The sequence below is a fragment of the Juglans regia genome, chromosome 14 (genome assembly GCF_001411555.2).
Source record: "Juglans regia cultivar Chandler chromosome 14, Walnut 2.0, whole genome shotgun sequence".
Classification (NCBI taxonomy): Eukaryota; Viridiplantae; Streptophyta; class Magnoliopsida; order Fagales; family Juglandaceae; genus Juglans; species Juglans regia.
Window position 1 is genome coordinate 23,351,872 of NC_049914.1, and position 22,391 is coordinate 23,374,262.

General features: G+C 33.7%; 2 protein-coding genes across 3 annotated transcripts; both read right to left on the reverse strand.

Moving 5' to 3' along the window:
• Positions 1 to 9,677: 9,677 nt before the first annotated feature.
• On the reverse strand, positions 9,678 to 10,910 carry LOC109000617 (cysteine proteinase inhibitor-like). Its single transcript, XM_018977567.2, has 2 exons — positions 10,654 to 10,910; positions 9,678 to 10,127 (listed from the first exon to the last, which is right to left on the reverse strand). Exons 1-2 carry the CDS (start codon positions 10,732 to 10,734, stop codon positions 9,942 to 9,944), a joined length of 267 nt encoding a protein of 88 aa, XP_018833112.1. The 5' UTR covers positions 10,735 to 10,910; the 3' UTR covers positions 9,678 to 9,941.
• A 2,532-nt stretch (positions 10,911 to 13,442) lies between these two features.
• Positions 13,443 to 15,594, reverse strand: LOC109000616 (cysteine proteinase inhibitor A-like). Of its 2 annotated transcripts, none has more exons than XM_018977565.2 (3): positions 15,357 to 15,594; positions 14,632 to 14,839; positions 13,443 to 13,679 (listed from the first exon to the last, which is right to left on the reverse strand). In XM_018977565.2, the coding sequence occupies exons 1-2, from the start codon at positions 15,459 to 15,461 to the stop codon at positions 14,636 to 14,638; spliced, it is 309 nt and encodes a 102-aa protein (XP_018833110.2). In that variant the 5' UTR covers positions 15,462 to 15,594; the 3' UTR covers positions 13,443 to 13,679; positions 14,632 to 14,635. The 2 variants fall into 2 exon arrangements, with proteins under 2 accessions (XP_018833110.2, XP_018833111.2); XM_018977566.2 differs by lacking the exon at positions 13,443 to 13,679 and adding an exon at positions 14,309 to 14,555 and having other exon boundaries at positions 14,589 to 14,839; positions 15,357 to 15,576.
• Between the last annotated feature and the right edge of the window lie 6,797 nt (positions 15,595 to 22,391).

A 22,391-nucleotide genomic window follows, 5' to 3' on the forward strand; every position in this document is an offset into this window, starting at 1 on the left:
AAAATATTAGCTCTCTAAAAATAATTACAAATAAAATAAAATTTATAAATTGATATACATCTTATAATATTTTTATAATATAAGCAAGACATAAATTAACTTTTATAATTTTTTTATAGTACTAATATTTTTATACCAACCCGTGACGTAATTATATTAAGAGTAATATTACGTACAATCGTAGAGTGTGCAAGCATCGTGTAGTCACTTTGAAAAATAGTGGGATCTACTATTAGAAAATTAATTTATTTTCATGTGGATCGCATATTTATTCATTTTTTTCAAAACGATTGTACAGCGCTTACACACTCACGACTGTAAGTATCATTTCTCTTATATTAAAATTTACTTATATATCTATATTTTTATGATAAGTTGAAGATAAAGTTTTTATTTATTTCAAAACAATCAATAAAAGAATACTACTCACCATTAAAAGAATGTATTTTCTCGAATGGGTTAAGAAATAATCTCATACCATTAATGTCCTTTCTAACACCTAAAAAAGGTAAATTTGTTTTATTAAAAAGTTTTATTTATCAACTTCCCATGTAATATTTTGAATTAGGCATTAGCACCTTATTGATTTCAAAAACACTTAAAAACTTTATCATTTCTCTTAAAGAAATTATCATATCTCGACTCTCACCCCTTATGGAAGGTATTTTCATTCATCTAATGCCAATATGAATAAAAGAGTTAAATACATATTCAGTTGACGTGGCTTGCACTTTTCGACGAAAAATTTAATTTCTCGTGACTTGCAGAACTATCAAAATAGTTCCGTAATTTTTTTCTTTTTTAAGGGAGTCTCGTCGTTAATATATTGTTATAAGGGCTGTGCTGCGCATCAGCCGGAAGCCGCAGCACACCCTTCATAATTTTTTTTTTTTCACCCCAACACGTTAGGTGTGCTGGGGCTTCTTCACACAGTAGTGTGTGAAGAAGATTTATTCATTGTTATAAACCGTTAATACTATTGACATAGCATCACAGGTAAAAAATTAAAAAAGAAAACTTTTATATACATGTTAGAAATATTTTAAAGAATCTAAACATGTTTAAAACTAAGAACAAATTTTAAAACCAAAATAAGAAAATAAGAAATAAAAACAAAAAAGCACCGGGAGGGAGGGGGGGCATTACCCGACCACCTTGTGGTGTTCCGGATGAAGAAAGGTCTTCGAAAAGAGGACAATATTCATTTCCCTTTAATGCCTAGAAAGGTGAAGATCGGTTAACATTAAAAAGTTAAAACGACATGAATTATGGAAATGAATAATTGAAGTATAATCTTTCCCCAACATTATTGCCTCCAATTCACAACCAATCTACCCTTCCTCATCACTCAACCATGAAGGAGCTGTCCTAGCAAGCTAAACAGTGAAGAGCCATGTTAATAATCTATCTTTAGGTTTTTTTTTTCTTTTTAAATTAAATTATGAGTGCTTGCTACCCATATATAATACGGCAACAACATATTAGTATATATTATTCTTCGGTAAACTCGATCCTTAAGAATATTTTTGAGGTCCTATTTGGATAGTAAAATTTGTTTTATCTCATTTTATATCATCTCATCATTACAATTTAAATAATAAAACTATTGAATAGATCAAGAGTTGTCTTGTAAATTGGCAGAAGGACGGATTCTCCATATTACTAACATGGTTGACATGTCAATGTTGTCATTCACATCAAATTGCAAATAGAATGGCTCAATAAGTCACAAATATATTTGAATTTGTTACCAAAACTTAGATCAAACAACAAAACAAAAAAAATGAGGGATATGGCAAAATTGATAGACACCACGGTATATATTCCAAACCCCGCTTACTTACTAGCATTGCATCTTTTCTAGTTAAAATCTAACTAGAAAAGGCATCTTGCGCAGTTCACATAATCTAGTTGTTATGCATCTCGTATTGGGTTATGTATAAATTTAGGTTATCTATAAGGTTAGTTTATGAAATAGATAGATTACAATATCCAATAAATTTATTGGTATACAGTGGCTTCAGCTAGTTCAACCATGTTTTTAAGTATTCCAATGCAGCTCAGTTTTATATCATCTTATGTATATTTTTCCTTGCTAAATGTTTTAAGATACTGCAAATTATAAGAGTCTTCAACCTTTTAAGATATTGATTCTAGGGTTCGGTTAAGCCCAGGGAAGAGATTCACCAAGTTTTAATTTGTGGTATATGAGAAACTGAGATTGTTTTGAGAATTTATAAAGACAAGGCAAGAAAGTAAGATCAAGTGAATTTATTGTTTGGTTAAAAAAAAAATAGAAATTTTTATGAGAGTCAAGAGATAAAACTCAAGAGGCATAAAGGTTCATATTTAATCTATATGAAATAATATTTCAGCTAACATTGTTACATTAATGTATCAACTTTAATAAACGTGTCATTAATAAAGGGGTGAAAAGTTAGGGAAAATATGGAGTAAATGACCTAAAAAGTTAGGTTGACAATAAATGAAAATAAAGGAAAATAGTGGTTGAAGAGTTAACCATGTGAAAAATAGTAGGAGATAAATGACAGTCAAAAAGTGGTTTGGAAATGTTAATTCGATGTATCAAAGAAAATTTTAAAAAGTTAAAAGGCCTAACTACTCTGAAAAAAAATAAATGAGAAATTTTTATGGAGTTAAATATGTTGATTGTACTTTCTGCCTGTTCGGTAATAGAACAAAACATGAACTTTATTTATCATGTGTTTAGACTTGTTCCGCGATAGGTAAGATTCTATTGCCTACAACAAATAGAGATGATGGCCGGTGTGCCTGAAGCATAGTAGATTAAGTATTGACAAATTTTATTAAGTAATTTTGTTATGTTCTGATGATTTGATATTTGGGGAGGTTGTTTATATTGAGATAGTTGGTTTGAAATAATAATTTTTATATGGCATTGAGAATTTGGAGTCTATATATGTACTATGAGATCTGATTTTAAGTGATAGAAAGTAACTTTTGACCCATCCGGGACCGGGGTGTTATAAAGAACATGTTCCACAATTTGCCAGAATCCACTGCCCGCAACAAATAGGGATGGTGGCCCGATATGCCTAATGCACATATGCATGATGCACATCCGATGCCTAAGTCAGCGATATGTAAAATAAGCTATCACCAAGATAGTGATCAAGATGAGTCGTGTTAATTAAACATGCTGCCTACTTCTTGTATATGTAGGCATAGGTGGTTATTGATAGACACTATTGATGATCATTCCATTAGGTCTTATATTCATATTCTTTTGACTTGATGCTCATCTCGAGAATATTGGATTCATCCCAATTTCCTGGATCAGTTATCCATTCCACCTTATTTGGCAGTTACGAGATACGGTCGTATGAGTCTTTAAAGATTCCATCAACTTGATCCTTACCATCTATTGGGTTGGGCCTCTTAACTAAGCCCGCTCCTTATTAAGGGCTAAACGAGTCCCTCAATTATGATTCCAAAAATAATTATCTATATCACTAGAAGATATATGACTTTTTGCAACAATTCTTAGTCCCACAAAAAGTTCAAAAATACTGCAGACCATTTGCAACAAAAATACTCTATTGCGACGATTTTGTAGGGTGGTCGCAAATAAAAATTTCCTAAGTGCAATACAATTGAATAATGTATATAAATTTTTGATGAGAAAGAGTGTTTAAATTGCCAATAATACTCAGAGCATATTGGATTTTTTTTATCCATAAATTTTTTGATTGATTTGGCATCACAATATAAATATTGGGGTTATGTTTGACCAGCTTGATTGCTCCTGTGCTTATCATGAAGCAAGACTCTACCCTCCTAAAACTAAGTGGAAGGAAGACAAAAACTAAAACTCCAAATGCACCTTCCATCGATCAAATAGCGTAACAAGTGCAAATCCCCCCAGATTCTCAAACAAGCCCACAGAGAGTATTGGTGCAAGCAAGTGCGTGATCACTTGCAATGAATAAGTTTAATAGTGAGTTTGCAAATTTATTATATAGGAAGGGAATGCAAAAGAAAGATCGACATTGACAGCGAATGGAAAGGAAAATAAATATTGACTCATGCATAAATCCAATGAGAACTAGTACGTCCATACAAGCTTTTTACAAAAGGTATTACACGGAAATTTGGCAAGTCTTGACTCAACAAAAAGTGAACTAAAAAAAATCAACTCGGAAGACAGCTTGACTGACACATCAACATGTAAATCACTTCTATAGGATTCCTATGTAGACAAAGTAATTCTAAAAAAAAAAAAAAAGTATTCAAAGAGTTGATATGTCACAAGGAATGATGGATTAAGATGAATCCATCAGATCCAGAATTATACATAAAGAAAAACACTTGTTGCAAGCACATGGTGCAAATGGAGCTGACGTGGAGACACTTGATGAGAGAGACCGAACTGATGAGAGAGAGAGAAAGAGACCGAGCTGATGAGAGAGAGAGAGAGAGAGAGAGAGGACCCAAGGAGCGAGAGATAGAGAGAGTTTATGAGAGAGAGAGAGCTGATGAGGGAGAGCATGTGCGTTTAGAGAAAGAGTAAACAATTCATTTTAAATCTGACTTGGCAGGGACGATTGCACGCCAATTGTATCTAACGACTGTATATAGAAGATCTCATACATAAAAGGCTCAGAATCTGTTCCGGATAAGATTTATTTACATTTATTTCATAGGTACATGCCTTCAATGCTCATATTTACTTCATCTCAGCTTGAAGATCTTCGGTCACCTGAATATACCAAGGAAATATTATTAGTGACATAAGTTGAGCACCACCAGAATCTAAGATCCTACCTTAATCAGTTCATATGGGAGCATTGGCATATTAATAAACAATATCTTCATTAGAAGGCTCTGTTTTGCAGGAGTAGAGGTCATACAAAAATGAGCTGCGTATCGTGGACCCCAAAATTTAGCATGTTTTACATCTTGAGCATAGTTTCATGCATGAATGTTAAAAATAGATCTCATGTATCTGAAATAGTCACCACAACATGTTAGTATTCTACTTAAATTGAAGGGAATAAAGTGCGGAACATGGGACTTACATAACATTGACAACAGCTGGTATCTAATCATTTGCCAATAAATAAATATGGTGCTTGAAACACGACTGTGGATGGCATAATAAAAGCATAATTTACATTTTGCAACCTGAGATACCCTTCTTTTTCAATTTGCTCCCTGAACTACCAAAACTATCCATTCGCATTCTAAACTACCAAGTTATAACAATTTGCATAATCAATTAAGTTCTGACCATTACGAATATGCCACGTATCCTATTTTTCATTGATATTAAGTTATTAACAATCAGATCTTGAACGAGGAGAAAATTGTCAAAATTTGGTTGTTTAGAATGTAAATTTATAATTTTGGTAGTTTATGGTACAAGTTCGAGGGATAACTTGAGGGTAAAAAATTATAGTTTCCCCTATAATGAAGGAACACATACGTACTTTTATTAACATCTTTACATAGGAAATGGATGTTATAAGTTTGGCCCTTGTTTAGACTTTAGAAGTCATCTCTTACATGCATTCCTGCATAATTCCAGACCAATCTCCTTCTGGCAGCATCAAATGGGAATGGACATTCAATTCCTCAACCCTTTATTTCTTTTAACAATTAAAGTCAACTAGCTGTCCTAATAGATCCTATTAGGACATAATTGTCATTTTATGTATAAGGATAGAATTGTAATTTCATTTATTTTTTACTTCTGTAATATAGCACACTTGCCGTATAGCTTTTTTCTTCCCTTTATCTCAGCTTGTATAAATAGGTTATTGTACTTTAATGCTTAATTCATTTTCACACTACTCTTTTCTCCAAAAGCCTCTTTTTCGCCTTCTTGCTCTGCCAGGGTTTCTGTTATCTGAGTATTTTCTACACTTTACATGGTATCAGGCGTTTTATCTTCTTCTTAACTCATTTTTTTTTTCCATGGCTCTCGCTACTAAATCTGTTTATGAGGATGCAACTTCTCCTTATTTCCTTTATCCGAGCGACAGTCCAGGTGTCCTTTTGGTCACTTAGCCTCTTCTCGGAGAAAATTACCATGCATGGTCTTGATCAATGTCCATGGCTCTTTCTGCAAAGAATAAGCTAGGTTTTGTCAATGGATCTCTCCCTAAGCCTTCAGATCCGGCGGATTCTCATTTCAATCCGTGGCTCCGATGCAACAAGATGGTGATATCTTGGCTTTTAAACTCTGTTTCTACTAAAATTTCTTCTAATATCTTGTATATTGCAACTACATATGAGATTTGGTCAGACCTTAAGAAACAATTTTCTCATAAAAATGGACCTCGCATTTTTCATTTACAGAAATCGATTTCCTTTCTTACTCAGGGTTCTCTTTCGTTGAGTAACTATTTTACTCGTCTTAAGGACCTTTGGGATGAACTCTCTAATTACAAGTCTATTCCTGCTTGTTCTTGTGGTGTTGTATGAACGTTGAACTCCTATATTCAACAGGAACGCATTTTACAATTTTTGGTTGGATTAAATGAGTCATTTGCACCTGCTCATGCACATATTTTACTAATGGAGCCTTTGCCTTCTCTGAATAAAGTTTTTTCTCTTGTTTTACAAGAGGAACAACAACGCGAGATTTCCTCTGTCTCTTTCCCTTCTGATGATTCTCATGTATTTTCTTCTCATCTTGATAACACCAGATCTGTTAAATCCTTTTAAAGGAAGGATAGACCAATTTGTAAACATTGTGGAATTACTGGTCATGTGATTGAAAAGTGTTTCAAATACTGTTGATCCATGGCTAATACTACTATCCTTAGTGATAGTAAACCCTCGGTTGTTTCTCCTTTTTAATTGACTGAGACTCAATATTAGCAGCTTTTGTCCATGCTACCTTCTCCTAAATCTGTTGATCCAGCTACTTCTACTGTCAATACAGTTGTTTCAAATAATTTTTCTGGTATTATTTTTCCTTCTAATAATACTCATTCTGTTTTTTCTAATACTCAGTGTATTCCTTTTGATTCTAATTCATGGATTTTGGATACTGGGGCCACTGATCATATGGTTCCCTCTATTAATTGTTTTACTTCTTCTGCTTGCTCTATTAATGCTTCTGTGAAACTTCCTAATAGTCAATTTGTAGTTGTTACACATATTAGCTATGTTTCTATCTCTGAGCATCTTGTTCTACATGATGTTCTATGTATTCCAACTTTTTATTTCAAATTAATTTATATTAGTAAGTTAACACAATCATTGACTTGTTCCTTCTTATTTTCCTCTTACATTTGTCTCATACAGGACCTGATTCATTGGAGGTTAATTTTTTTTTTTTTATAAGTGATTCATTGGAGGTTAATTGGAGTGGGTAGATTGCATGGAGGTCTTTACATATTGCAACAATCAGGCCTTTCTAATTCTGTTTCTACTTCACATATTGCCTATTTACCCGAAACAATTTATATATATGTTTGTTCCAATACCTCCAAATGTTCCAATTATGAGTTTTGGCATAATAGACTTGGTCATCCTTCTAATTCTAGGATGTTGTTTGTGAATAATTTTATTTCTAAATTGACTGCTCCATGCCATCATTGCATGATCCGTCCTTTAGCTAAATAAAAAAAATTACCATTTCCTAATAATGCTCGTCTGTCTACTGCTCCATTTTACCTAGTTCACTGTGATGTTTGGGATCCATATTCAGTATATATTGTTGAAGGTTACAAATATTTTTTTCACTATTATTGATGATTCAACTCGTACTACATGGCTTTATCTTTTTAAACATAAATTTGAAGTGTCACATATCTTTACAGTTTTTTACAAAATGATTAAAACACAATTTTCCTCCTAAATATCATATCCCTAATTTTTTGTCTTATGCTAACATTTCTTCTTCCCATAAATCCTTTGTCATGTACATCTCTGCTGATACTGAACCTGAACCTAAGTTCTATCATCAAGCTGTTAAGCACTCTCATTGAAGAGATGCCATGCCAACTGAGATTGCAGCCCTGAAACTTAATAATACTTGAACTGTTACTTCTTTACCTCCTGGTAAGAAGCCTATTGGTTGTAAATGAGTTTTTAAGATTAAGGAGACGTTTGGATTCGAAGATGACTTAAGATGATTTGAGATGAGCTGAGATGAGCTGAGATGGATTGTGAATAGTAATGAGATGAGTTGTGAATAGTAGTGAGATTTATGAGTTAAAATTGCTGAATAGTAGTGAGATGAGTTGAGATGAGCTGAGATCACTTACGAATCCAAACGAGTCCTAAATATTGTGCTGATTGATCCATTGAGAGATATAAGGCAATGTTGGTTGTCAAGGGTTATACCCAAACTGAAGGCTTGGATTATTCTAAAACATTTTCTCCTGTTGCTAAAATAGAAACTGTTAGATCTCTTTTGGTCATTGCTACTGTGAAAGGTTGGCATATTACACAGCATGATATTAATAATACATTTCTGCATGGAGATTTATTTGAAGAAGTATATATAGTTTTACCTCCTGGTTTTCACATTAAAAGGGGGTCTCAAGTTTGCAAGTTGAATAAATCACTCTATGGTTTGAAAGAGGTCTCACGACAGTAGTTCTCCAAGTTTTCCACTTCTATCCTCAACTTGGGTTTTCAACAATCCAAAGCTAATTATTCTCTTTTTACCAAGACTGAGAGTTCATCTTTGTTGCCCTTCTTGTCTATGTTGATGATATTCTCATAGCTAGTAATGATATGCAAGTTGTTAAAGTCCTTGCTTTATGAGAAGTTTAAGCTTAAGGACCTTAGCAAACTCAAATATTTTTTTGGTTTGGAAGTGGTACGATCTCCTGTTGGTATTTCGTTGTGTCAAAGAAAATATTCATTGAAAATTCTTCAAGAAGCTGGTCTACTTGCTTCTAAACCTGTTACTTTTTCTATGGAGCAAAATATTAAGTTGAATAAGAATGTGGGAGATTTGTTGCCTAACCCTACAGTTTATAGAAGGCCTGGAAAGCGCCTTCTTTACCTCACAATAACTCGGCCAGATTTGTGCTATTATGTCAGTAGACTTGGCCAATATATGACTCGGCCTAGACAACCTCATTTACAAGCTGCCTACAAAATTTTACAATATATCAAAGGCACTCCTGGCCATGGACTTTTCTTTCCAGTTGACAATACATTGTCTCTTAAAGCTTTTCCTGATTCTGATTGGACTTCTTGTCCTGACAGTAAGAGATCTACAAGTGTTATTGTGTTTTTCTTGAGAATTCTATGGTTTCATGGAAGACCAAGAAACAGACAATTGTTTCTAAATCTTCTGCTGAGACTAAGTATCGATCAATGGCTTCTACTATTTGTGATATTATTTGGTTTCTGACTTTATTATCTAATTTTGGTGTTTTACATTCTCATAGTGCTTAACTTTTTTATGATAGTCAGGTTGCCTTACATATTAGTGCTAATCCAATTTTCCATAAAAAAATGAAACATATTGAGCTGGACTGCCATTTTATTCAGAAAAAAATACAAGCTGGTGATATAAAGACCTTCTATTTGTCTTCTGGTCATCAACTTGCTGATGTGTTAATCAAAGCTCTTGGTTATCACCAATTTTAGGACATAATTGTCATTTTATGTATAAGGACAGAATTGTAATTTCATTTATTTTTTACTTCTGTAATATAGCACACTTGCCGTATAGCATTTTTCTTCCCTTTATTTCAGCTTGTATAAATAGGTTATTGTACATGGATTTTAATGCTTAATTCATTTTCACACGACTCTTTTCTCCAAAGCCTCTTTTTCTTTTTCGTCTTCTTGCTTTGCTAGGATTTTTGTTATATGAGTATTTTCTACACTCTACAGATCCACAAGAAAATCAACACTACAAATCAAAACAGAGCAACAGTGTTCTGTAATTGATACCTAGCTAAGCAATAGAGCCTGAAGGGGCATCAACATTCAGCAATGAGATTGAGCTGCTGCAACTCCTTGAAGTTCAGCCATGGCTTCTCCCAAATCTTGGCTTCATAAACTTTCTTCTTCCCACCATCCGTTGCCTCCAGTGTTATATAGTACATAGTTCCAGAAACCACCTGCTGTTTCGCCTCCACTACCCTCCCAAACTCCAGGAGTGTATTCTGCACCACAAAACAACAACAAAAGTTCAACAAAGAATATTCACACACGGATATATATTGCACCAGGCTTTTCCTTGAAATAAACGGAATTTTGGCAAGCTGATGAGAGTTAATAAAATGTTGTCGCAAAAAATTTAAACAAAACTTAGTGCATATAATCAAGGATGGAAAAAAAAAAAAAAAAAACATTAAGCTTGTTTCCATTGATCTCAAATCGAAATTATACATTAAAAAAAGCCAAATTTATCTGGAAATGGGGCCTAAGATTTCTACAGCTGATTCCATCACAGCATCCATCAACTCATGATTTATCGTATTTTGCAAAATCTTAAACCCAATAAACGTTCATTTGATAAATTTCCAATAATCTAAATTAAAATCAGTCATCATAACTCAAGAAATCATAGGTGATAATTTGAAAGGAAATATAGAGCATCTTGATCAGTTTGACTTTATATGTAGTTCTCTAAAAATCAACCACAATTTTCTCTGAAAGAAAAAATTAAAGATTGGGGAATCAGCGAACCTGTTTCTTGTTGAGCTCATCGACGGCAAAACGAGCGAGACTGTCGATCTCCAGGCTGTTCTCTCCTCCGAGTCTCGCCATTTTTATGGTCCTGCTCAGCAGCTGTAGCCATTCATGGAAACGAGCGGCTTTATAAAAGAGTTGGAGGAAGCGATTAGCAATCAGGCGGAGATAAGAGCGCGTGGGATTGAGGGCATCTTTAAGCGGAGAAATGCTCGATTTTCTTAACAAGGGTCGCAAAACGCGTGGTCAATGTTCATGCATCCTTAATGGCTAAGCATTTCAAAATCCATTGAAAGGACGAGGAACACATCCACTTGCGAATATGATTTTTTGAGAATATTTTCACAACAAATGATATAAAATGAAGATATTTTTGTATAGTATTATTTTTATATGATATTTTATAATTAAAAAATATAATTGTAAAATATATTATAAAAAATATTATGTATTTATTATTATTTTTTGAAATGAATCTTAAGTTTTTTTTATATTAAATATTTGAATAATGTTACAAGAATAATGCTAGGTACAGTTTTTAAATAAGGACTGTAATGTAAGTCTAGACTATTTTAACTTTTAAATTTTTTAAAATTATAAAATTATCCATCTTAAAATGATATTTTCTCTTATTTAATAATATGCCTACACATATAATCTCCACTTGAGAACGGTAAATAGAATTTCTCACGTTACAAGTCTCGTTAAATGGTCTCGTTTTACTCTCCCCGTTTGACGTGGATATCCCACCTAACACGCTAATTTGATTTCTTTTTTTTCACTTTTTGAAATCTCGAAATAAAACCCTCCCCATTTTATCCTTTCCCTCTCCCTCGCTTTCAAAAAGTGAGAAAAAAAAAATCAAGTTAGCATGCCAATTGCCAGGTGGGATATTCACATCAAGCGGGGAAAGTAAAACAGGATCATAAAACGGGATTCGTAGCATTATCCTAAATATTTTAATCACAAATTTTATAAAAAGTAAATTAATATATTGATTATTATTTAATGTAATACGATAGATTATAAAATTATTTTATAGATATAAAATTATATCAATTTATAAATTTATTTATATAAAATTCCTTTGTAGTGATAAGACTTCCTTTTATAATTTGATATTGCCTTCTCAAAATATGAAAAACAATTAATTCTACTGATATTGAAGCAATTACACACTTACACGATAAGAGGACATTTACAAGATAAGAGACAAGCTGTGAGAGCCACGTGGATAAAAACATTATTACTAAACTAATAACTTAATTAGTTGCACTCTTAAAATGTCTTGTAGGAAATTGAATGGATGCCTATTGCTTCATTAAAAACTTGAACAATTTATGAATTATTCCTATCTATGATATATGCCATATTTAAAAAACTTATGTTTTATTTATTATATATATATGCATATATTGATGGTAATGAGACATTTTTGTTCAACATAAATCTATAATTCTTTCGAAACAATTATATTATTTAAATGATAAATTATTTATACAAGCTTCAAATAGACAAACTACATATAAATTTATGTAAAAAATTGGACTCCACATAAAAAAATAAAAAATAAAATAAAATTATATAAGATTTATTTATTTAAAACTTGTACATGACGCTAATGTATTTTAAATGTCAAAATATGATACTAGGAGTAGGCAAGTGGCACCCTCCCCTATATGATACCATTTAAAAAGGATTACGAGAACAATGTATTTAGTTAGATATGCATATAATGTCCAAGTAAATTTTTACAACTTTCTAACACTCTACACTTCACATTATTTTTAATTTTTATTATTTTTTTCTTTTATCAAATATTTATTATACGAATAATGAATAGAAAATTTGAAATAATTTTAAAAAGTAAACTAAAATTTAAAAATTTAAAAAAATTAAAATTTTAAAAATTTTAAAAAATGTAAAGTGTGAAATGTGATGGAGGTTGTGTAGCAAAACTCTTACTTAAAACATGCAACTAACCATTCCAACAATCATAGCTCTAGTTTGAAGAGCTTTGAAACCGTTAAAACTTACAAGTAGAGAGTACATATCAATGGTATCATTCAAACATTTTTCGTTTTCGATTGAACACTCTCCGTTTGGAAAATAAACTCATCTCAACTCATCTCAACAATTTTTTTAAATTCTAACACAAAATATAATAAACAATTTAACTTTTTTCAAATTTCAAAATAATAATAATAATAATAATAAATAATATTTTAACAATATTTTATCATCTCAACTCAACTCAACATTCAAACACACTCTAAACCATTCTTTGAACTTACTCAAGAACATAGCATACTGTTTGAACAATATCGTATTTGTTCGAAAGATCATTCATTTACAACGTCTAGAGTTTCTTGCTAAATCACAACACTCCATTGTTGACGATGGCTTTTCTTGGATTGAATTATCTATTTTTGTAATGAGAAACGTCATTTTTTGTAATGACTGAATAATTGTTGCAATAAGATTTTTCAACAACACAAGTGAATCTTTGCAAATTTTGTGTTTTGTACAAACTTCTAATAATGATTTTAAAAAAAAAAAATTTGAAGCAAACTCTCCATCTTTTTACCACGAATTTTGTTTTACAATTAAATGAATAAAAATATTTAATTAGTACAAAAAAGTGTTGAAAATAAGATAATTAGGATATCCAAGGGAGAATGTGCGTGATCACTTGCAATGAATAAGTTTAACAGTGTGCTTGCAAATTTATTAGAGGAAGGGAATGCAAAAGAAAGATCGAATTAGACCGGGAATGGAATGGAAGGGAAAAGAAAGATTAACTTGCACACTGTATTCATGCATAAATACTAAAATGTATTCAAAGAGTTAATACTGTCACAAAGAAAGATGAATCCAACAGATCCTGAATTACATATAGAAGGCTCAAAATCTGATCAGGATAAGATTTATTTACATTTATTTCATAGGAACATGCCTTCAATGCTCATATTTACTTCTAAATCAACTTGAAGCAAAGCAAGATGCATCTGATCTTCAGTCACCTAAATATGCAAGGAAAAATTATCAGTGACTTGAATTGAGCTACAGCAGAAACAGATTCCCCTCTAAGATCCATAAACAGTTCATACCGGGGCATTTGCATATCAATAAACAAACAATATATTCATTAGATGTCTCTGTTTTGCTTGCAGGAGTAAAGGTCATTTTCATGTCTGAATGTCAAAAAATAGATCTCAATGTATCTGAATGGTCACCTCAACATGTTAGCCTTCTTCTTAAATTGAATACAATAAAGTGTGGTACATATGACTTACAAAACATTGACAACAGTCTGGGGGAAGGGGAGCAATTAGTTGCAAATTAATAAATATAGTGCTTGCAAACCTGGCTGTGGATGTATAATAAAGCAAAAGTTACACTTCGCAACTTAAAATACCATTATTTTCTCAATTTGAACCCTAAACTATCCATTTGCATTCAAATTACCAAATTGTGGCAATTTGCATAATCAATCAAGATCGGACCGTTACAATCATTATGCCAAATATCTGGGTTTTCATCGATATTAACAACCAGATCTTCACCGAGGCACACATTATCAAAATCTGGTTGTTTTGAATGCAAATTTATAGTTTTTGGTAGTTTATGGTACAAGTTAAGAAGATGGTAATAGCTCGAGGGTAAAAAATACTGTTTCCCCAATAATGAAGGAACACTTGATACTTACATTAACATCTTTACTCATATAGGAAAAGGATGTTATGATTGTTGGGCCCTGTTTAGACTTTAGAAGGAAATCTCCTACATGCATTCCAGCACGAAACACATAATTCCTAGACAGTCTCTTTATGGCAGCATCAAATGGGAATGCGCATTCAATTCCTCAACCCTTCTAATCTTATTAACAGTTAAGTCAACTTGTAGTCCTAATAGATCCTCAAGAAAATCAACACCAGCAATCAAAACAGAGCAACAGTGTTCTGTAATTGATACCTAGCTAAGCACTAGAGCCTGAAGGGGCATCATCGATGAGCTTGAACTCCTGCAACTCCTTGAAGTTCAGCCATGGCTTCTCCCAAATCTTGGCTTCATAAACTTTCTTCTTCCCGCCATCTGTAACCTCCAGTGTTATATAGTACACAGTCCCAGAAACCACCTGCTGTTTCGCATTCAGCACCTTCCCAAACTCCAGAAGTGTATTCTGCACCACAAAACGACAAAATTCAATAAAGAATAGTCACACTCGGATATATCTCACAAGACGATTTTCCCCCAAATAACCAATATCTTGACGTGCTAATAAAATCCATTAAAATGTTTGGGCAAAAGATAAAAAATAAAATAACCCTCAAAACTTCGTGTATATAATTAAGGTTGAAATGATTTAAGTATTAATCTCAATCCAAATTATACTTAGGAAGCCAACTTTAACTGGAAAGGGTCCTAAGATTTCTACGGCTGATTCCCACACAGGATCCATCAGCCTAAGATTTAGCGTATTTTACCAAATTCTAGACGTGATAACATTAATTCGATAAAATTCCAATCACCTAAATTAAAATGATTCGTCATAAATCAATCAATCAATCAATCAATCTTTACGTGCTAATTTGCTTGGAATTATAGAGCATCTTGATCATTTGACTATATAGAGTTCTATAAAAATCACCCACAATTTTCTGAGGAAATAAAAATGAAAGATTGGGGGATTAGCGAACCTGTTTCTTGTTGTGCTCATCGACAGCAAAACGAGCGAGACTATCAATCTCCAGGCTGTTCTGCTTCCCCTCATCAACATCGCTAATTCCTCCAACTGTCGCCATTTTTATCCTCCTGCTGGAATGTAGCCACTCGTCGATAGGGGTGGGGTAGCTTTATAAAGAGAAGGAGGAAGCGATTGTCAAGCACGTTGGAGAGAGCAGAGCGTCGGATTGAAGGCATCTATGGGCGAAGAAATGCTTGACTTTGCTACGACGTGGCGTACATTGCTTGGTCAATGTTTTGGCACACGATAACTTCTCGGTGATCTTCCTTAATGGTTTCGCATTCCTAAAGGTCAAATGAATGGACGAGAGGAACATATCCACATGCAAATGTCTAATATCTTCTTTTGTCTTTTGTAATCTTTTATCTTTTGTGACAAATCCAAATCTATCTTTTCTGATAATTGGATATTTACAATTTAATATTTTTCTTTACAAGGGAGTAAAGTTTTAAACCATCCCGCTACTTCTAGTCACATGCATTCTTTTAAGATTATACAAAGATTATTAATAAAATTCTTAAATAAGAAGTTTGAAACTAAAAATCAATTATGCTAATTCGTTGGAATTGGCCCAAGAAGGTGCAAATCTCGTCGGAATTGCCACCATTGGTTCAAAACAAATTTGGGCGGTTTAGGCATAATCAGTCGAATTGGTTCGATATTGCTAGTTCCGACACTGGTAGCTAAATTCAATGTGAATCTGATGTCAGGTGGCGCTAACCAACCCGAGAAGGGTGGATTTAGCACTTTGCAGTCAGATCCGATAGCTTTGGCGCCGAATGGCTGGGAAGACACTCGATTGGTCGGGTCTCACACCTCCCTAGCATCAGATATGTCATCTGGGGAAGGCGCCAGATCTATTTTCCGACACATATCTGACAACTCCCCACTGCTAGATGGGTCATTCGGCGCTTCCCTGGCAATGCGAATGCATTAGATCCAACATATGTGGCGCTGGAGGTGGCTACCAGACGATGTGATACCCCATTTTAAGTGATAAGGGTATGTGTTGTATGAGATCTCACATTGTTTTGAAAGAAAAAGTTCTTACTCTTTATGATGGTTCTAATGGATCTATAATTATATCATTGACTAGTCCTTTTGAAGTATGGATAATGTGGTTTAGACCTTTTAGTGTGGTGTTACAAATAGTATCAGAGCCTATACCAATAAAAAATGTGGGACTTAAGTCGTCCCATCTACGACAGACTGGCTCGACAATGATGTCAAGAATATAAAGGGGATAGATCCTACATTGTTTTGGAAATGAAAAATTCTTACTCTTTATAATGTTCCAATGAGCTTTTAATTGCATTATTAGCTAATCATTTTAGATATCAAAGTTACATAGGCTCACCAGTTTTTTGTTTTTAATTTAAATTTAATTAGTTTAAATCTTAGTGAGTATAATCTAGTTTAAGTGTGTTTATTTTATCACTTGTTAAAAAGTTGAGGTGTCACGTTTTGATCGGAGAGTAACTCTTGTTTGAAGTTAAATTCTATTTGCAAACTAAGAACATAGTTTGATACACATACTAGGGATGGATGAACGTGCTTGATCTTCCCACTTGATCATGATGTGTTGGATGATTTAATTTGAAAGATACTTTCATATCCAACCGTACATGAAAGAACAATTAATCAACTACATAAGTTATATCCAAAACTATTGCTAAAAGAATAGTCAAATTTGATCAGACGCAGCTCTCAATTTTTGCAAGGGATAATGTCTCAATGAATAATTAGTACATGTTTGGGGTTATTGTTGGAATTAATGCTTTATTAAAATGTTCTAATATTAAAAAGTCATTAATTGTTCGGTAAACATACGCTTCAAATGCTTTTAAAGTTATTTAATTTTTACGTTAATTATAAAATTTTTAAACAAAAAATTCAATTTAGTACTTTTTAAAAAAGTTGATTCAAGTGCATAAATTTTTTTTTTTTTTTAATTTTACCAAACATAACATTTTTCTATGAAAGTGTTTTTAGACAATTAAAATTACTTTTTTAACTTCCAAACTCAAAATTAAACCGTCGGGTTTTGGCCAAAGTTGAGAACTTTTGCATAGTTTTTAGTTGTATGTTGCGATTGGTCACGGGTTGGAGTTCTTCTATATAAACATCATTGCTAATGTAAGAATAGAGAGAGAGGGGAGAAGAAGAATAACAAGAGTGAAGGATGATGAAAAGGGGCAACAGCTTTTCATTCATTGCGCATGATCTTTTGCAGACTATTGCTATCTATATATAGAAAAAATCCAACCAGTTAACAGATTATGAATAAAAAATATTTGTACAATTCACTACCTAATTATGTAAATACAAAATTGTACATGACACCTCATCCATTTGAGAGACTTTCTAGTAAACTATTTACAATAGAATCACTGCTAATTAGTGCTGAATGTGAGGACAACTTCTGCAAGTCTGGTGCAATATTGTTGCCACATGTAAGTTGATCATCATGGTCCTACAGCTCCAAGGTAGTGAGACATTGTGGTGCATACTGCTCCAATTGTGGTGCATGCTGCTCTAATACCCCCCGCAAGATGGAGAATAGAGATTTACTATTCCCATCTTGGAGAGGTGTGAGTAGAGAAGGTAAGAAGGCAAGGACTTTGTAAATATGTCAGCAAGTTTTGAATGAGTTGGAACATGAGCAGTTTTGATGTTGCCTTCAAGGATTTTGTCTATAATCAGGTGGCAGACCATTTCGATATGTTTGGTTCTCTCATGAAAAACGGGATTAGCTTCTATGTGAATTGCAGCTTGATTATCATAGTACAAGTCAACAGCTTGTGGATGAGAAATAGAAATGTAAGAGAAAAGCTGTCTAAGCCAAGTAAACTCTGTGGAAATGGAGGTCATGTCACGATATTATGCCTTAGCAGAAGATCGAGAGATAATAGTTTATTTTTTAGATCGCCAAGAGATGAGAGAGTGGCCCAAGAATATGCAATATCCAGTGAAAGATTTCCTTGTGTCAGGGCAAGAGGCCCAGTTAGAGTCACAATAACCTTTTAAGGTGAAGTGAAGATGTTGAAGATAAGAGGATACCTTGGCCAAGAGCATTTTTAATGTATCTTAGAATTTTGTAGGCTGCTGCAAGGTGAGTCGAAGAGTGATGATCCAAAAACTGACTAAGAACATGGGTAGGATAGTTGATATCTGGTCTGGTTAAAGTGAGATATAACAGTCTGCCTATGAAGCACCTATAAACAGTGGGATCAGGTAGAGGGGGTTCTAGAGGACCTGCTAAGTTTGTGATTTTGGTCCATTGGAATTTTTAATGGTTTGGAAGCTAAATGTCCAGAATCGACAAGAATGTCTAATGTGTATTTTCTTTGGCAAAAATGAATACCATATGGTGATCTAGCAACCTCAATGCCAAGAAAATACCTTAAGGGGCCAGGGTCTTTGATTTTAAAATGGTGATTGAGAAAGGTTTTGAGAACAAAAATTGAATGAAGAGACTTGCTAGCCACTATTATGTCATCCACATAGGCTAAAAGGGCTGTGAAAGTGTTACCATTGATACAAGTAAAAAGGCTATAATTTGCCTTAGATTGAGTGAATCCAAACTGAATGAGAGAGTGAGAAAATTTGTCATTCCATTGGCATGAAGCTTGTTTAAGGCCATAGAGACTTTTGAGCAGTTTGCATACTTGAGTGTGAGAGCCTTTGTGATAGCCAGGAGGTCTTTTCATGTAAATTTCCTTTTAGAGGTCACCATGGAGGAAGGCATTGTTGATATCAAACTGTTGAATGTGCCATCCCTTGATAGTTGCTAAGGCAAGAAGTGTTCTCACAGTGACCATTTTAACTACTGGTGAAAAAGTCTCATGGTAGTCTATTCCTTCTTATTGAGTGAAACCTCTAGTAACCAACATAGCCTTCTTTCTCTCGACTGTACCATTTGAGTGGTATTTTGTTTAGTAAACATATTTACAATCAATGGGGACCTTGCCAGGAGGTAGATCAGTGAGGACCCAGGTGTTGTTTAATTCTAGAGCCTCAATCTTAGTCTCCATTGCCTTACACAAATTAGGGTCATTTACAACTTGTTTATATAAGTGTTAGGATCAGTGTGTGAAGAGATTATGGTAGAAAATAATGAAAATTCATGTGACAATTGATCATAATAAATGGATGTAGACAAAGAGAATGATATACCTGAGGAAGAAGGTGATGAGACCAAAGATTGAATAGGTGCTGCAGTGGAAGTCTTGGATATATTGGGGAGCTCTTCTCGTTCTTGTTGATCTTTTGAGAGCAGGTTGAGGGGAAGAACCTAAAGGTGATGACAAAGTGGGAGGTGATGCAAGAAGGATAGGTTCGAATGATGGAGATTGTAATAGAGAGGATGAATGAAAGGATGAGATAGAATGGGTGGTAGTTTGTGAAGAAGTCGGAGAAGAATTAGTAGGCATAGTAGGATAGGAAGGAGAAAATAGAAAGTCATTAAAATCTGGTAGTTGGGAAGTGGGTGAGGGAAGAGTTTAATGATGGAAAGGAAAGACATGCTCATAAAAGGAGACATCTCTGGAAATAAAAACTGCGTTAGTGTCAAGGTCAATGAGTTTATATCCTTTGACTCCAAAAGGGTACCCAAGGAAAAGGCACTTCTTACCTCGAGGGCCAAACATTTTTCTATTTTGAGATAAAATTGAGGCAAGACATAGACAACCTAAAATTCTAATGTGGGAATAAGTTGGGGGGGAGGGGGGGAGTTGAACAAGAGCTCAATATGGGTTTTGTTGGAAAGCAATGGGCTAGGGATCCTATTGATAGGTTGCAGTGAGGATGCAGTCACTCCAATATTTTTGTGAAAGATTGGACTGTATTTTAAGAGCTCAAGCAATGTTTAAGAGATGTTGGTGCTTTCTCTCAGAAATTCCATTTTGCTGTGGGGTCTCCACACAAGTTTTATGGTGTATGATCCTCTTTTTATTGAAAAAATCTGTCATTTAGAATTCAAGTTCATTATCACTTCTGAGAATTTGGACTTAGTGTGAAATTGAGTTTCTACTAAGTTGCAGAAAGCTTCTGTCTAGTATGTAATTTAGCTTTGAGTAGATAGATCCAAGTACTTCTAGAAAAATCATCTACAATGGTTAGGAAGTACTTGGAACCATCATAAGTTGTGATAGAGTTGGGTCCCCAGATGTCATAGTATATGAGCTCAATTATTTTTTTTTGTTTTGTTTTGTTTTTTTTTTTTTGCTTTTATTAGTGCTAATGGGGAAAAGGAGTCTGTGATGCTTTGCAATGAGACAAATAAGACAAGGTTTATCACTAGAAAATAGAAGATAAGTGATTTTTTATAGAAGGATCTGAAGTTACATGTAATTTTGAAATGACTGTGTGGCCCATTCTACAATGCCAAAGATTTGAAATTAAATCAATAGGTTTGAAAGTAGTGGAAACATAAAGACTTTTAGGCAAAGCAACAGAAAAATGATGAAGAATGGCTGTTGGTGAAACTGCAGCAGCAACCAAATGATATAAGCCATTCTTCATCTCACCTATGCCAATCGTGGTCCATGATAAATGGTCTTGAATAAAACAATGTTGTGAAAAAAAATATGAAACAACAAGAAAGGGAGTTAGTCAATTGTTTTGCTGAGATCAAGTTGAAATTGAAAGATGGAACACAGAGCACATTGTGCAGTACCAAGGTGTTAGTTAGTTTGACAATGCCTATGTGAGAAACAGGTGTTGTGTTATCATTGTGAAGTCTTACCACAAAAGAAACATGTGAAGTTCCCCCCTTCCCTTTCCACATCGATGTATTTCTCATTTTTTAGCTCATCGTTTACAAGACTTGGCATCATGTATTTCCCATTTTTTGAAGTTAATGACACTAAAAAATTTGTGTAATAAAATAAAATCGGTATACCTCAAACTACTGCTTTTCATCAAAAAAATTATACCTACAATTAAGATGGACAAAAATATTTGACGAGGCATAATTTCCATGAACAAATATAAACGGAAGATATTTTATATGCCTAAATGTGAAATGTTATATATATTTTACATCTAAAGTAAAACATAAAAAAGTAAAGTGGGTAGTAGTCCCGTAGAACACTAATATTTTCATATCATCTTTTCTTAACGTCGGAGAGATATTATAAGACCAACTTCAAAGTCTCATCCGAGATAACTATCTCCTAAAACAACTCAATCATACCAACATTGCTCTCATCTTAAAAATAGACACTCTAATCCAAGTCACCCACTTCGTACCAATAACCCTATACAATATTGTATACAGAATTATTTTGAAAAATATAGTAGGGGTGCTACCTGCACCCCCCGACTTAGAAGAGGAGGAGGAGAAGAAGAAGGAAAGTGGTAGAAGAAGAGAAACGAGAGAAAAGTCGAGGATGGTGGACACTAGCACTGGAGTGTGAAAGCCTAACGGACGTGGGAGAAAAAGAGAAGAGAAGAGAGAATGAGAGAAAACAAGAAATGGGAATGGAGGATGATGGCCGAGAATGGGAAGGAGATAAATGAGAGGAGAGAGAGAAAATGTGTTATTCATAATTAGGAACGTGGGGTTTTGTTATTTTTTAACATATATAATATTATGATATATATTTAACTCTGTAATGAAACGACGTCGTTTTAATAACATCCAAAATGACGTTCTTTCATTATAAACTAATTATATATATATATATAGAGGTTGGACTAGAGATATCCTATGCATGCTTGGGACCCAACCCAGGACCTCTCCCCGCTTCCTTCATAATGTGCGGGGCCCTCGTCCGCACCAAGCAGGGGCCAGACATGGGGGGTGGGTGGGGGAATGGACCTGCCACCCACTCCTAATTTTGGAAATAGAAATGATGTTTGCAGTGCTGGAGTATCTAGTCTTGACTCCTTGTGTACTCTTTTTGAAAAAAAAAAAAGATAAATTTAGGACAAACATGAAAAAGTTATTTTTTAATGGTGGTTCTCCCTTTTTTTTAAAAAAAAA

What these genes read in the sequence shown, in the direction of transcription:
- LOC109000617 (XM_018977567.2), bottom strand. Translation starts at nt 10,734, where the DNA reads ATGGCGAGACTCGGAGGAGAGAACAGCCTGGAGATCGACAGTCTCGCT. An exon ending in ATGAGCTCAACAAGAAACAG is followed by an intron (nt 10,128 to 10,653) that starts GTTCGCTGATTC and finishes TTTGTGGTGCAG; the next exon opens with AATACACTCCTGGAGTTTGG.
- LOC109000616 (XM_018977565.2), bottom strand. Translation starts at nt 15,461, where the DNA reads ATGGCGACAGTTGGAGGAATTAGCGATGTTGATGAGGGGAAGCAGAAC. An exon ending in ATGAGCACAACAAGAAACAG is followed by an intron (nt 14,840 to 15,356) that starts GTTCGCTAATCC and finishes TTTGTGGTGCAG; the next exon opens with AATACACTTCTGGAGTTTGG.